The sequence below is a fragment of the Pseudorca crassidens genome, chromosome 4, assembly GCF_039906515.1.
Source record: "Pseudorca crassidens isolate mPseCra1 chromosome 4, mPseCra1.hap1, whole genome shotgun sequence".
Classification (NCBI taxonomy): domain Eukaryota; kingdom Metazoa; phylum Chordata; class Mammalia; order Artiodactyla; family Delphinidae; genus Pseudorca; species Pseudorca crassidens.
This window is the reverse complement of record NC_090299.1, coordinates 122859841-122875065: the sequence shown is the minus strand read 5'-3', so window position 1 is coordinate 122875065 and position 15225 is coordinate 122859841. Positions and strand designations below refer to the sequence as shown.

Here is a 15225-nt window from a genome sequence, read left to right as displayed (position 1 = left end):
CCATTCATTCATAATGCATGCCTCGACCCTCTGAATCCTGAATGCCATTGATAATCAGAAAATATGCAGGAGATCATTTGGGGTCTTTTCTGACATTTTTTTCCCTGCCTTTGAAATAGGCTCAAATCTGGGTGGAGTTCAATGGTAGCATTACACAGAAGGGAGATAAAAAAGAAAAAAAAAACTTGGGTTGGACCTTAGGTTTGCTTCCTGAAACAGTGGGTCTCATTTTGTATCATCTTTGCAGAAACAATGATGCCCCACCCTGTCGTTATTCCTTATTTGGTGGGGGCGGGGGGCGGGTTAGGAGAGCAAGTAGGAAGGCTATTTATTTTAAACTAAAAATTGAATGTTAATCAGTAGATTTCTGAACATCAAGGTAAAATGATATTTCTGTCTTAAACGATGGTTTCAGTGTCACAGCTTTAAGGAACGGATCTCAATTCAGAATGAGGCATTTTAAAAATTATTAGTTCGGTTCTTTGGCTTAGATCGTTTTACAGTAGTTTTACTCCTCGTGAATAAATTGTTAGAGGTTTTTTGTTCTTGCTTTTATTTTAATTAGAATACGTAAGGAGAGCCATTTGTTTGCCCAGTTGCTTGAATTGATCTCTTAGGTATTAGGATTCACTCCTGCCTACTGTGAACCTATTTTCTGGTGTCTTTCAGTATTTTCGGGCAGATGCTTCAGCAGCATCTTTCCCAAGCCACTGTAGTGTTAAATAATGCACGCCCCACCCGAGCGAGCACACAATGAGAAGTTTCCTGTGTGCTGTGGTTCAAGAAAGCAGCTTTCTGTTGCAGAGATGAGAACAGTGGCCTTTCCTAAACCTCTAAGTATTTCTTTCCAATTTTCTCCTAGAAAGACACAAGGAATCGGCGTCGGAAAGGTTAAAACACGGCTGAAGTAAAAATGTTCTCTGATAGAATGTGCTGTTTCAAGAAATAGGAATGTAGCATATATATAACCCACACATTTTTAAAATGGAGAATAAAATCTATACATATTTTCACCATAGTTAATATTATAATCCTGAGATGACTTAATTGTTTTATTTATATGATAACGAAAGCTGAGTGGATTTTGTTGCTTGTGAAATGAAGTAAAAAATACTCATTCTTTGTCTTACTCAGAAATAAAAATGTCCTTCACTTGGATACCATTAGACGTTAATTTCTCCAAACTCATGACTTTCTTTTATCTATCCTTAAGTAGAAAAATAATCCTAAATATGTGGCAATTTTAAAAAATTTAACTGAGCTTAATTTTTGACTCCCATGTGCCTTTTTTCATTATCTCTCAGATAAAACTAAGATTTTAACCAAACATTTGTGTGTATTATTGATATGTATAGAAGAGAAGTACTTTCAAACTTTAAAAAAAACTGCTACCAAATTATTTACTGTCAGGTTTTTTTCTTTTAAAAAAAGTGACTGAATTACTTCTAATTGTGGCAAAATTCTCATTTGCACACACCTGTAATTGCTTTTTTTTAAAAAAAATCTCTGATGCCATCTGTGCCCCTTCATTACTTATGTAAGAATTTTAGTGTAGATTTTATAGAATATGCTCTATAATGAGCTTGGCTCTTAGGGTTCTTTGAATATTATTATTATGCATATTGTTTGAATTTAACTGATCAGGTTTCCTTCTAGAATTTGAAAATTTAGATTAGACCAAATACTGAAGAAAAAGAAGCCCAATATAATTATTCAAATAGCATCATTGGAGGAGCCATTCATTCCTGCCTTTTGCATGTTAGTCTGTCAACCTTTTCCTAATTTGCCCTCTTCCGCCTTCATATTCTCAGTAGCTTCCATTCCTCTGTTACGTGCTTTTTATTATTATTCTTGAAAACTTAATAGTTTAAGTAAACATTTATTTTAATAAACAACAGATTTAAATAATATGCTTCCATCCACCAGGGCAAAAAGAGGGGGTTGCTGTTTTTGTAGGACTGTGTCTTTTGAAGTTCTGATGTGAAATGCATTTCTCTTCCCCCTTCTTACTAACCTCACCCAACACCCAGAGCTTAGGGCCCTGGCTGCCCTCTGCCTTTCCCAGAATATTCAGCCTCTTTGTGTAGTCCCCAAGGAAAGCAAGGGAAGAGACTTGGCAAGGTGATGAATGTGGGGGGAGGAGACCCCACTCACCCTGACTGCCCCAGGGCACTGTAAAGTGAAGGTCAATTAGCCTGACCACTTAACACTTCATCACACAGGGCCAGCCTTCTGGAACTTAGAAAACCCAAAGTAGATCTTTCTTTTTTTTTTAATTTTATTTTTATCTTTGGCTACGCTGGGTCTTCATTGCTGCTCGTGGCTTTCTCTAGTTGCAGAGAGCGGGGGCCACTCTTCGTTGTGGTGCGCGGGCTTCTCATTGCGGTGGCTTCTCTTGTTGTGGAGCACGGGCTCTAGGTGCACGGGCTTCAGTAGTTGTGGCACGTGGGCTCAGTAGTTGTGGCTCACGGGCTCTAGAGCGCAGGCTCAGTAGTTGTGGCTCACGGGCTTAGTTGCTCCGTGGCATGTGGGAATCTTCGCAGACCAGGGCTCGAACCCATGTCCCCTGCATTGGCAGGTGGATTCTTAACAACTGCCCCACCAGGAAAGTCCTGAAAACCCAAAGCAAATCTTAAGAACTGACTACAAAAGGTGAGGACTTTTATGAAGAAGGTAATTACAAACAGTTATCTCTACTAAGGAAAGAGGTAGGGGAAACAGGCATAAATATTATAAAGACAAGTTGGGGCATGGCGTAAAAATCAACTTGCATATGGTAAATCCCAGCAATCTAGGGAAGCTGTCATACATCTGACCCTGGAGAGAAGGAGAGCCCCTGGAGAGCTTGGGCACATCCTTCCCTGGAGACAGAAGTTAAAGTGGACGGCCTCCTCAGGTCCCCCTCTTCACCCCCCCACACACTCACACACCTACTGTTAAGAAAGATATTGCATCTGGCTTTTCTAATTTACAAAATGGCCCATTTGGGATAGAGGCTTGACTTAACTGCAAATAGGTCACCCTGTTTTAATTTCACTGAAGATCGTCCTCTTTTCTTTCCTCTGGTTGAGTCCTCAGTAACGCTGCCGATCCCATTGAAGGTGAATAATAGTATGCTCATAAAGTTGAAAAATTCAAAATACTTTGTTTTTAAAATTGTGTTTTAATCTGTGCCTTGAGCTCGAGGTACCACCTGCTCTGGCAGGGAAAAGGTAGCATACTGGGAGTTATAGATAATCCTAGTGGTTGAAGATCTACTTTCTATAAATGTAAAAGAAGATTTTTAACTTCTTGGGAAACTGATTTTAGCATGGCCGCACCACTGTCGTTGACCCAACCACAATAAAAAAGGTAAATATATTCATAAATAAATTCAGCTAAGTGGCAACAAAGAGAAGCCATAATCCAGGAATGCCATAAAATTAAACAATAGAAATGGAATCTAGTGCCTTTAAGATGATTTATAATCAAATATGCTCCTTCTTGCCCACAAATCACATGTTAAAATTTGATTTTCCTAAGGATTCTTGACCTGTTTCCCAAACATGTTTTCTAGCCCGGCCAGACAAGCTTTCACAAACTCCCTCTCCTTCTCCAGAAGATGCTTCAGTCTGTCTTTTCTCTTCCATCCTCTTTTCCTCCTCTTCCTCACGTTAGTGTCAGAAATAAAGGGTTTGGAAAGTTTTCTGATCTCAGTGGTGTAATTTGGAATGGGAAATACGGTTTCAACTTTGGAATGTGGACGCGGGCATTTTTCTGTCATTTCATCTCCTCCTATCAAATTCTTCTTTTCCATTTGGTTGTAATTTCCACCAAGTTGTAGATTTGAGAAAGCGAGCCGGGCAAAATACCAAGAGATGACGTGAGGAAAAAAAATGCTGGGACAGGGTTTTTCTATGCCCAAGGATTTTGTTTTGTGATGGTTGCATTGTTTTTACCCACACAAGCTGTGTTTAGTTGGCAAATCTCCACTAATAAAGAACTTATATGTCAACCTCCTTAGACTTTTTTATTTCCATGCATATGTGTCTTCAATAGTTCTCAATTTCTTTTCCTGCATTTGTGAGTGTGTTGAAATACGTCACTAAATATTTACCCTCTGGATCATGGATTATGTTGCTAAGCATTAGACTATCGCTTAGGAAGGCAGGTAATGTCTGACGTCAAGTGAAAATGTTCACATGAGATCAGCAAGTGCTGCTCTTTTCTGCTACTGGGACCGAGTCTGTTCCCATGTTATACCTCATTTGTTCAGTCCATTTGAAAAAAAAAATGTGTCTACTATGTACCAGGCATAGTTCTAGGTGCTGAGACTTCTGCAGAGCAATCAGATAAAAATCCCTGCCCTCATGAATTTTACATCCTGGTGGGCGGAGGGGAGACAATATGCCAAATAAATACGTTGCACACTGAATTGGAGAGAGACCAGTGCTATGGAGAGAAACAGAGCGGTGATGGGGGTGGTAGCAAGTGCTAGGAGATAGGGGCAAGTTTCAGTTAGAAACAGAATGGTCAGATGAGAATGGTCAAGTGATGTTAAGCAAAGAGCTGGAGAGGAGAGTGAACCCCTCTGTAAGCAGCATTTTGGTTTTCCGCCGACAAGGAACCTCAGCTGGTCTCCCCACACAAGAGCTCTCATAGCTGGTTCATGTCAATATTACACTAATGTTGGCTATTTGTGTAGTTTTAAAATGGCTCTTCCTGCCTTCGCTTCTGTATCATTTCCTTTCTATTGGCCTTTTGTCAACGTGTCTGGTACTAGTTCCTGCATCCGAAAGCATTTTGGCTCCTTCAGAGACAAAGTCCGGCCAGGTGTGTTTTCATGTGTTTCTCTCTAGGAATTAGTTTTGCAGATCTCCAGAAGAGCAGTTCTATATTCTGATCTCTATCATCATACACTTATTTCTGCTGGTTATGTGAGTAAGAAGGATCTTTGACAGTTCAGAAACCAAGATGGGGAAAGGAGAACAGCCAAGAGTATAGATAAGTATTTACAGCTTTTCTAATCAAAGGAGACCAGAAACTGTGGTGTGCCCAAACACTGTGATGAAAAGCTGTCGGATATTTCGTGTACATTCCTTGTGGCATATTCCGTTGGATAGAAGGCTTCCCACAGTGCTTCTGAGCATGCCCCGTGCCTCTATTTTCCCTTCAGGAGTAGTCAAATTCCTTTCTACTGTGGGTGTCCAGTTATATTCAGGGAACCATCCTTATCCTGGCAAAATCTTGGTTTGGGGCTCTTTGGGGGTTGGAAACCTTTTGTGTTGATTCTGGGAGTCCTGAAATCCAGATGTCTTCAACAGGTCACTTGTGAAAGGTTGTAATATTGTCATAATTTTAAATTACTGCTAATGAGTAAATTTAATTTACCATATAAATTAACAATACTAACAAAGACTTACTCTCACCCACTACAATAATTATCATGAAATTAGAGTGAAAATTAGAATGAAATGTCTTTTATTTCCACTTTGGAGAATAAAAATGTCAGCTCAGGAAATTTCATTTAGTCAACATATATCATTTGATTAAAACAAATGTTTTTTCCTTGCCAAAAATCCAAAATTCAAGGTTAAAAAAAAAAGTAAAATCCAATATGATGTTTTCTCCCTGCTTGTTTCAATACTCCACATGACTGATTATTTGGAAGGGTTAAAAGAACATTTTCAAAAGCTATTCAAAATAAAATTCTTTTTAACTGATTTTAACTGAAAAGTTTAATATGATTTTTTTTTAAAAAATATGGAACGCTTCACAAATTGATGTGTCATCCTTGCTCAGGGACCAAACCAATCCTCTGTATCGTTCCAGTATTAGTGCTGCTGAAGTGAGCACTTTACAATTTTTATGTCTCACACACACACACACACACACACACACACACACACGCACGCACGCACGCACGCACGCACGCGCCAGGAAAGTGTTAAACTTGCTTAAGATTAGGTAACATGAGCTTATCAGATAAGGCAGAAATCTTGAAATCCGAGCTTTCTGATTCACTGATTTTACTGGATGACCTTGGGCAAGTCATTTAAACCCTCAGCTTAGGTTTCCTTATCTTAAAGCCAGACAAATCCATTCCTTCCCTATGCTGATGTCTTAGGGATGCAGTTAAAGAAAAGCAGACAATGTGCCAACATTTTGAGCTCCTGAGAGAAGAGCTGCATTTAATCCAATCAGTGGGTATCATTCTCTACTCTGGTTCTTTAGGAAGACAGTCTATGAGAGTCAGCAGATAATGCTGGCTAATTAGGTATGTCACACCTACGCTGTTTAACTAATGCATGGAGTTCCGATTGAACGTGACACTCTTGTACAGCAGGTGCTTTTGCAAGCTTGATCTGTTTATTAATCGTGCTCTTTAGAGAACTTACCTAGAAGGCACAGAGTTGGAAAAAGGGGTGTGTCATGTTTGTAACTATACTCCAATATGTGTAAATAGCAGAATTTTCTGGAGAAAAGTTGACATGCTTTTTTAGAAGTTGGTGATTTGGTGGGGGAGAAAGAAGACCATCATTTATATTTGGAAAAGAGTGTTTTCTTTAGAAAATGTGGAATTGTTGTTTCTGTAAACACAGGTCCCAGGCCAAGTTAAAATGTTATATGTAAACCAAGCTTCCATAGCACAGCTTTCTGAAAACCCAAGGTCAAGGATTGTGGTTGTTTAAGGGGTGAAAATGTCATGGGTTTTGCATTCTGGCAAACTTCCTAACTGAGCCTCGGTTTTAAAAAATCTATAGAATGGGAATAATACTACTTCCTGCCTAGGGTCATATTGAACCTTAACTACTGTTTTTTTGGAAAGAGCATTTCCATTGGGAATTAAGAGGCTGTGGACACCTTGCAAAATATTTAGAAAATTAGGTAGTGAGTTTTAGCTCAGCTTTGGTTCACCCCTTTGGGATACAAGCCAGAAATTCTTTAAGGTGATAAATGGAGCTATGTTTTATGTTGTAGTTTTTCCCTCCCTTATTCTTTCATAAGCCCTCTGCTTTCTCTGTTACCCTCTTCCAATTCTCATTTTCTGGCCTGACGTTTCACATTTTGAAACCTCCTCTGAATTAAGTCACTCACCAGGCCCTCAGACACCCACACGCGAATACCAACAGACATTTCTTAAAATAATAGAGACTACCTCTAGCTTTTGTCCCCATTCCATGGCAAACACATTTTAGTTCTGAAGAAAATACTCTGAACCCCATACAAAGTTTTTAATGAAAAATTCTAATTATTTCATTCCTGGATATTAACAGTATGTAGGGAAGGAAACACTTTTCTTCTATACACTTAAGTTCTGTAACTGAAGCCTGTGAATTAAACTGGCAAAAGACAGATATCAGGAGAAAAAGGTATACACATTTTATTGATATTTCATTTTTCCAAAATAAAATATATATTTTATTAAACTTCATTGATTTACTATTTTAAATTTACTATTTTAAATTTTACATTTTAAATTTTATATATATTATATTTATTAAACTTCATTGATTTACTATTTTAAATTTTACATTTTAAATTTAAATTTTACATTTTATATTTTACTATTTTAAAATTTACATTTACTTTTCTTTACGGAAAAGAAGAGGCCATTAGACCCAAGACCACAGATTATGGAGAATTGACTAGACAAAGGAAAAGGGAGTTTGGACTCCAAGGGGCAGTAAATTGTGGGAAGGGGGCCAGTATATGTATGGTAGATAAGGGTGGTTTAGTAAGGTTTGTTATGCATACTCCTCTCTGGTGATTAAGAGTCTTCTTCTCTTCCTGGTATGGGAGAGTGGGGCACCTTTACAAATGGGAAATGTGTGTCCTGCTTTTAGGCAGATGGCAGAGGGAGAGGGCTCTTCCTCATCTGCTGCTTCTCAATCACCTTCAGCTCAAAATAATCCTTATATCAAAGTGGCTTATTTGGGAGTGGCATATTTTGACCCCCTTCAAGTATAATAGTTGGGAAAACACATTCTATCCTAGTAAGACTATTCTATTTAATATAGACTATAATAAGACTATATATATATATATATATATATATATATTCAGATACAGTCATGGCTGGAGGCATGAACAGGCAGGACTATGTAAGTATTTATCCCTTCAGCTGCCCCCACTTTGAAACCCAGCAAGCTACCTCTCCTTTGTTTCTTGCAGTAATTTAATTTTTAATACAATTTTTAAAGGTTACTTTCCATTTAGTTATTTCAAAATATTGGCTCTATTCCCCATGTTGTACAACACATCCTTGAGCCTGTCTCAACCCCGGTAGTTTGTACCTCTCACTCCCCCACCTCTATAGCCCTTCTGCCCCAACTGGTAACCACTAGTTTGTTCTCTATATCTGTGAGTCTCCCAGCAAGCTACCTCTCTGTACAACATACCTTCTAATTTGTTTTCTTTGCATGCTGAAGCTGTGATTACTTTATTGATCTACAAATAGGCCCCTCACTGTACACCCTCTATAGCGATGAGGATTGGTTATAGCCATGTCAAGGTCACAACATGGAATTCTACCTGTATTCATAACACAATGCCTCTAGCGAATAAACCAATGATTGATTTGCATTTGCAGATTATTATATGTTTTTCCGTTTTGGTTTTTCTGTCTGACAGCGGCAGCGTGCAGGGTCAAAGACAGCCGGCCCCCCATGTCAGTGGTCTAGGATGGCAAGTGAAGCCACCAACATCCCAAGTCCTGTGGTGCGCCAGATTGACAAGCAGTTTCTGATTTGCAGTATATGCCTGGAAAGGTACAAGAATCCCAAGGTTCTCCCCTGTCTGCACACTTTCTGCGAGAGGTAAGCCTCCTCTGTGCTCAGAGAAGGGGGTTTCACAGACTGACCTCCTACAACCTGCCAAGGGGTTCTTTCCAGAATTCTACAGTTACCTATGGGAGACAATAAATCTTTTGTCCTTCTGATAGACATCTAGAAACGCAATCATGAGTTGCCAAGAATGTACTTTATTTCAAAGAACTATTATAAGCGGGAGAAAGCAATCCAATAGCTACTGATTTATTTCCACAGGAGATGGAACATTAAATATTTTAAGATTCAAAAAATTTTAAAATTTTCCCATTGTTCTTTGTGAAACAGTTTTTGCCAACCATAGATCCCTCATGGTGGATTTTTGGTGATGGCCAATTAAAAAGCTATCATTTTCAGGACTTTCCTGGCTGTCCATTGGTTAAGACTTGGTCTTCCAATGCAGGGGGTGCCGGTTCGATCCCTGGTTGGGGAGCTAAGATCCCACATGCCTTGTGGCCAAAAAACCAAACATAAAACAGAAGCAATATTGTAACAAATTCAATAAAGACTTTAAAAAATGGTCCACATCAAAAAAATCTTAAAAAAAAAAACCCTATCATTTTCTCCCATATAACAAATCAGGTAAAATACCTACATATATGAGGGCTTAGTTGAAAAGAGGGGGCTTTCTTCCACAGGTATTTCAGAAGACACACACTAATGGCATATTTGAACATTATGATGTTTCGGATAAAGAAAAAAAACTATATACATTAAATGATTATAAATTACCTGAATATACAGTTTGCTACATATGAAAACACACTTCTTTTTTTTTTGTAAACTAAAATTATTTTTATTATTATTTTTAAAAATTTATTTATTTTTGAAAACACTTCTTTTTAAAAAATTTCTTGAATAGTTTTTTACATTAATCAGTCTTCAAAACATATTTTTACCTTCTCGTTCAACTTACCCCATCAGCAATTAAGCATTAAAAAATGTTATTGGGGGCTTCCCTGGTGGCGCAGTGGTTGAGGGTCCGCCTTGCTGATGCAGGGGACACGGGTTCGTGCCCCGGTCCGGGAAGATCCCACATGCCGCGGAGCGGCTGGGCCCGTGAGCCATGGCCTCTGAGCCTGCGCGTCCGGAGCCTGTGCTCTGCAACGGGAGAGGCCACAAGAGTGAGAGGCCCGCGTACTGCAAAAAAAAAAAAAATGTTGTTGGTAATTAGTTTATCTGTGGTCTAATTTTAGTATTTCCCTAGTAAGTTTACATATTTTTCTTAAAGACAAATACGTTAATTATGTTTTATAGCAGTTTATTAAGTACATTTTCATTTATTAATTAATACATAGTTAAAACTTTTTACCTCCTATCATAGAACAGGAAATTGGTATTTCCGATGACTTCAGATCAATGGTAATTATATTTACCATCCAGTTTAAGGTACATTTGTTATCTCATTGAACGTTCTTTGAGTTGATTTACCTTGGAAGGTCTCAACTGCAGCAGAATAACTACATCTTTGGTGGTGATGGATGGATGGAGAAGGTGGATTTGTTACTGGTGGTTGTGGTGTTTTGTTTGTTTTCCTTTCTTTGTTTTGGGTTGTTGTGGGGTTGTGTGTGTGTGTGCGTGTGTGTACAGTTTTTTGTTTGTTTTAAGTGGTGGTATATAGGGCACTGATACTTCGTACTTTATTCATAATTTTATACCTTGGCTTAAGTACTTTAAAATTCATATTCCAAAATGGCGAAATGGAGAGTGATTTTTTCCCCCCTCACTCAATGGATGTAGCTAAAGCATGACCACCAGCTTTAACTGTCCATGGGTCCCTGGGCTCACGTGGTAAGGGCATTACTTGAGAGGAAGCAGTCGACATAGCTGGGCACTCTTTATACATGACGCTGAGAGCTAAGCTTGAGCTTAGCAGGGCGGCCCCATTCCCCAGTGTTCAGTGTCTCGTCAGGCTGTTTTTGGCTCCCGTTTCCTTGCTCTTGCAGGTGAGAAGCAGCCCTTCCGGGCTGCCTGGGGTTGGCCTCCTGCCCTCTCAATTAGGTCTAGCCCACGCCACTTCCACTCCCCATCCAGTAGCTACTGCTGGAGATTTTCCGGATCCCACCATGGCCAGTCCCTAGGGAATGCTATGTGTTGAAATTGTTTTAGCATCGTGCACATTGAACTGATTTCCTTTGGAAGGTGCTGGCAACTTTCCCTAAGATGGGAAAATTTGGTTTATGTGGAGACAAAACTTCACAGCTTGTCACAGAGAGACCCAGGACCCCTTACCTCCATCTCCTGCTGGGCACAAACACCGGCTGCTCAGTGGACAGCCGCTCTCTTACTCTCATTTGTTCTAAAATGCCATCAGTGGGGCTTGGAGGACACAGACACAGTCCCTGGCCTTATGAAGCTTCCAGCCAAGTGCAGGAGCCAGTTATTAAACACCTACTCACTCAGATTAATGAGATTAAACCAGTGACAAGGGCCATATACCAGAAGTACACAGGCAACCACGTAATAGGGGAATTTGCTCTAATCGGGGAAGGCTTCCCTGCAGAAGTGATGAATAGGCAGAAATCCCAAGGAGGAGGAAAAATTAATTTAGCAAAGGGGAGTGAGCAGAAGAAAAGAATTTCAGGTATGTGCAAAAGTATAGAGTGAAAGGGAATATAACACTTTGGAAGAACTTAGATAGGCCCAAATGTGCAGCAGATGAGGGGAAAAGACAGAAAATAAATAGGTCCAGATCATATAGGTGGGTAATCCGTATTACCACACGTGGATCCTTGTCTTCATTCTAAGAACAGTGGAAGCCATGGAAGGGTTTCATCTTAGATGTGAGGGGGAGGAGATTTAAGTGGTCGGCTTTGCATTTGGAAAAGGTCACTCTGGTTGCAGTATGGAGAAGGGTGAGGGGGCTACAAGGTGGATGGCATTATACCAGGGGCAGGGCGACTGCAGACATCTAAGCAAGGGTGTCTTCATACAGATGAAGAGACCTGGGGAGGCTGGAACCATACTGAGGAATTTCCAGGCTTTGGTGATGGGTTGCATGTGGACAGTGAAGACCAGTATGGGAATTACTGTTTTTAGAATGACTCATACTTCTGGTTTGCTTAGATGAAGGGATGGAGGTGCAGTTCACTGATGGGTGGACACAGCGTGCGGGAATATCGTGGGTTTGGTTTTGAACATGTTGAGTTTTAGGACCTGTGAGACCTCTAAGAGGAGATGTCAAGAGAGCAGTTGGTGTACAGTTATGGGGCTCAGAGGAGGCATCCGTGGGAAGAAACATAAATATGAGAGTGTTATGCTTATCGTGCATTATAATATAATACCCCAGGGAAAGAAGAGGGCTTACGATAAGCCTTGATTAACTCCAAACTATATTGACTCAGTAGAAAAGAGAGCAGGCAGAAGGAGAACGAGGTGAGTGTGGTATCGGAAACCAAGGAAAGATAAAGTTTCATAAAAAGGAGGGGTGGGGAGGCAGTGCTCAAGCTTGATGAATCACAGAATCAAAAAATGTGTATTAGATTTAGATGTTGCTAGTGAGTGACCTTAGCAAAAGCTGTTTCCTCTCTGGTATTGATTCAGTGCGATCTACTGTGTGGCATAGGGAAGGTCATTTAACCTCCTTGATGTCAGTTTCCCCATCTGCAAAATAAGAGAAATGGGGCGAAATCAGAGGTTTTCAAATTCGTTGGAGAAACTGGGAAACGTTGTAGTGATGTCGAGCTTAGATTCTGGTGCCAAATTGCCTGCGTTTGAGCAACCACTCTGCCTCTGACGGCCTAAGTCCCTTGGGCAAGTAACTTACCCTCTCTCTGCCTGTCTTTCCTCATACATTTAAAAGTGATCACAGGATTACTGGAAGTAAAGTTGACCCCCGAACAACATAGGTTTGAACTGCATGGGTTTACTCATATGCGGATTCTTTTCAGTAGTCAGTATTACAGGATGACAAGATCTGTGGTTGGTTGAATCTGCAGGTGTAGAACCCCGGATGTGGAGGAACTGGGTAACTGGAGGGCTGGCTCTGAGTTATACGGGGATCTTCGGATTTTCCACTGCACCAAGGGTCGGCGCCCCTAACTTGCGCGTTGTGCAAGGGTCAACTGTATCAGCCATACATGTCGCTAATTAAATGAATTAAGTTGATGGCTCTTAAGGAGAGGCTCTTAAGAAGAGATGGTGTTGGTGGGACTCTGGGTGTCCCGTCCCTGTTTCAAACAAACATTTCCACTTCGATGTGTTTTTAACATCTGAAATCTGCTTATGATTTTGTATGTAAAAAGAGTTTCAGCGCTAACAGAAAAATTGTGACATGTTTCTTCCAATTTGTGTAAAAGTCCACAAATTCGTGAACGCCATACTAGGTATCAGTGCTTCTCAATCTTAAATGTGCATACACATCGCCTGGGAATCTGATTCATCAGGCCTGGAGTGGGTCCTGCGAGTCTGCGTTTCTTCCAAGCTCCCCGTTGAGGCCAGTGATGCGCACCTGTGGACCACACTTTGCCTGTGTGGCAAAGCTCGAGGAAACAGTACCAAATGAGATTATCTGATCAGTTGACTGGTGCAATGTGAGGTGACCTATTGACTTCAGAACTAATCTTTTCCTAGTGAAGGAGACCACAACGGAAGTTATGCAAAGTAGCCCTGTAGTCACCGAGACCCTGTCTGGTAGCCCCTGCAGGAGCCCCACTGTGCTGACCGCCCCGCTTCTGTTTCTGCGACAGGTGCCTGCAGAACTACATTCCCGCCCACAGTCTAACCCTCTCCTGCCCCGTGTGCCGCCAGACCTCCATCCTGCCCGAGAAGGGGGTGGCCGCGCTCCAGAACAACTTCTTCATCACAAACCTGATGGACGTGCTGCAGCGAACTCCAGGCAGCAATGCTGAGGAGTCCTCCATCCTGGAGACAGTCACCGCTGTGGCTGCGGGGAAGCCTCTCTCTTGCCCAAACCACGATGGGAATGTAAGTGAGCGGATGGCAGGCACTGCCTGGGCCGAGGGGCTGCTCGATTTGGGGAGGCTTTGGTCAATCAGAGGGTATATACACTGAAACAGAACTCCACCTGGAAAATGAGTGATTGAAAACACTTTTTACCTGTCCTCAGACTATTTTGCCTGCTTCCTTTCTCTGACCCAATTTATTTAAATAATAAGATCAGTCTCCATTGTGCCGACTTAGCACAAATTGGTTTCCCCAGGAGAGCAAACCGACAACTGTTTGTAAGCTGGGCATACTTTGACCCACAAACATCTGTGTAATAAATTATGGAGAAAGATTTAATAGTAGATAAGTTCTGCAAAGTGAGAATGATTATTAAAATGTTATTTACAGTGTTTTATTTTTCTTGTGAGGGAAATTTTCCTCATGCTCCATTAGACCCTATTCCTTAATCATAAATACTCTGAAGTTATGTGAATCCCTGATCAGAGATTATATAGCCTGTAGATCCCAAACATACTTCCTGCTGCCAGCAAACACAGTAACCATCATACACTCTGGAGGACCGGTGTGTACCATCAAACGATGGATTCACGGCAGCTGTGTAGCCTGAAGAGGCAGCATTGCATAGCAGCTCACTGCCAGCTTTGGAGTCAGACTGCCTGATTCAAATCCTGCTCCTCAAACTCGTTTCCTGTGTCAGCTTTGGGAAATGTACTCAATTCTCTGTCTCGCTTCCTCATCTGCAGAAAGAAAGTAATAACAGTCTCCCCTACAGGATTATTTGGAGAATTAAATATTTTAGTCATAGAAAGCATACTGTAAGCTCTCTATAAATATTAGCTATTAACATGATTTCTAATTAATGGCTTACTTCATTTTTTTCTTTATGTAGTGGCCACTTCAAAAGTGTTTGAAACTGCTATAATCAAACCACTGAAGTAACATGAGGTTCCTAGGGCAAAGCAATAATTATTAGCCGTAACTAATAACTGTTGGTCTACCTCTCATAGACCCACTGTGCTGCAGCCTCACTGGCCTCCTCGAACTTGCCAAGTGGTTTCCCACCTTGGGCCCTGGCTGCTGTCTGTTCCTCGTGCCTGGAACGCTCTTCGTTCCCTATTTATGTGGCCAGCTCATTCTCATCCTCCATGTCTCAGCTCAAATTTCTACACCAGGCAGTCCTCTCTAGCTCACTCTCTAGGGCAGAACGCCTCTGACACCCGGTTTCCCACCATCATACCATGTCTTCATTCCCTTCATGACATTTGCCGTGTTCTGCCTGCCTCCAGCTGTGTATCTGCTGGCTTTCCTTGTAGAAAGTGAGCTCCAAGAGGGAGGGACCATGTTCATCATTATACCCCTAGCACTCAGCACAGCATCTTACACATGGAAGTGTACATATAAACAGAGACCAACCAAATGAGGAATAGCAAAGGCTATTTACTCAGCACTTGCTGTAACAAGGAGTCAGACCATCACTTGTGTTTTGTCAGAGACTCAAAGTCAGGCAGAG

General features: G+C 40.9%; 1 protein-coding gene and 1 pseudogene across 16 annotated transcripts in view; one reads left to right on the top strand and one right to left on the bottom strand.

The window, feature by feature from the left end:
* The window catches only part of TRIM2 (tripartite motif containing 2), a 171179-nt gene that overhangs the window by 106256 nt on the left and 49698 nt on the right, over window positions 1–15225 (top strand). For 13 of the 16 annotated variants that reach the window (XM_067736628.1, XM_067736625.1, XM_067736624.1 and 10 more), the window contains 2 exons: window positions 8614–8798; window positions 13496–13733. In XM_067736628.1, coding sequence (XP_067592729.1) covers window positions 8665–8798; window positions 13496–13733 — 372 coding nt within the window. In that variant the 5' untranslated portion in view covers window positions 8614–8664. The remainder of the gene's footprint in view (window positions 1–8613; window positions 8799–13495; window positions 13734–15225) is intronic. The other 3 variants (XM_067736631.1, XM_067736634.1, XM_067736633.1) reach the window with 1 other exon arrangement.
* On the bottom strand, window positions 5737–5835 carry LOC137224209 (U6 spliceosomal RNA; annotated as a pseudogene).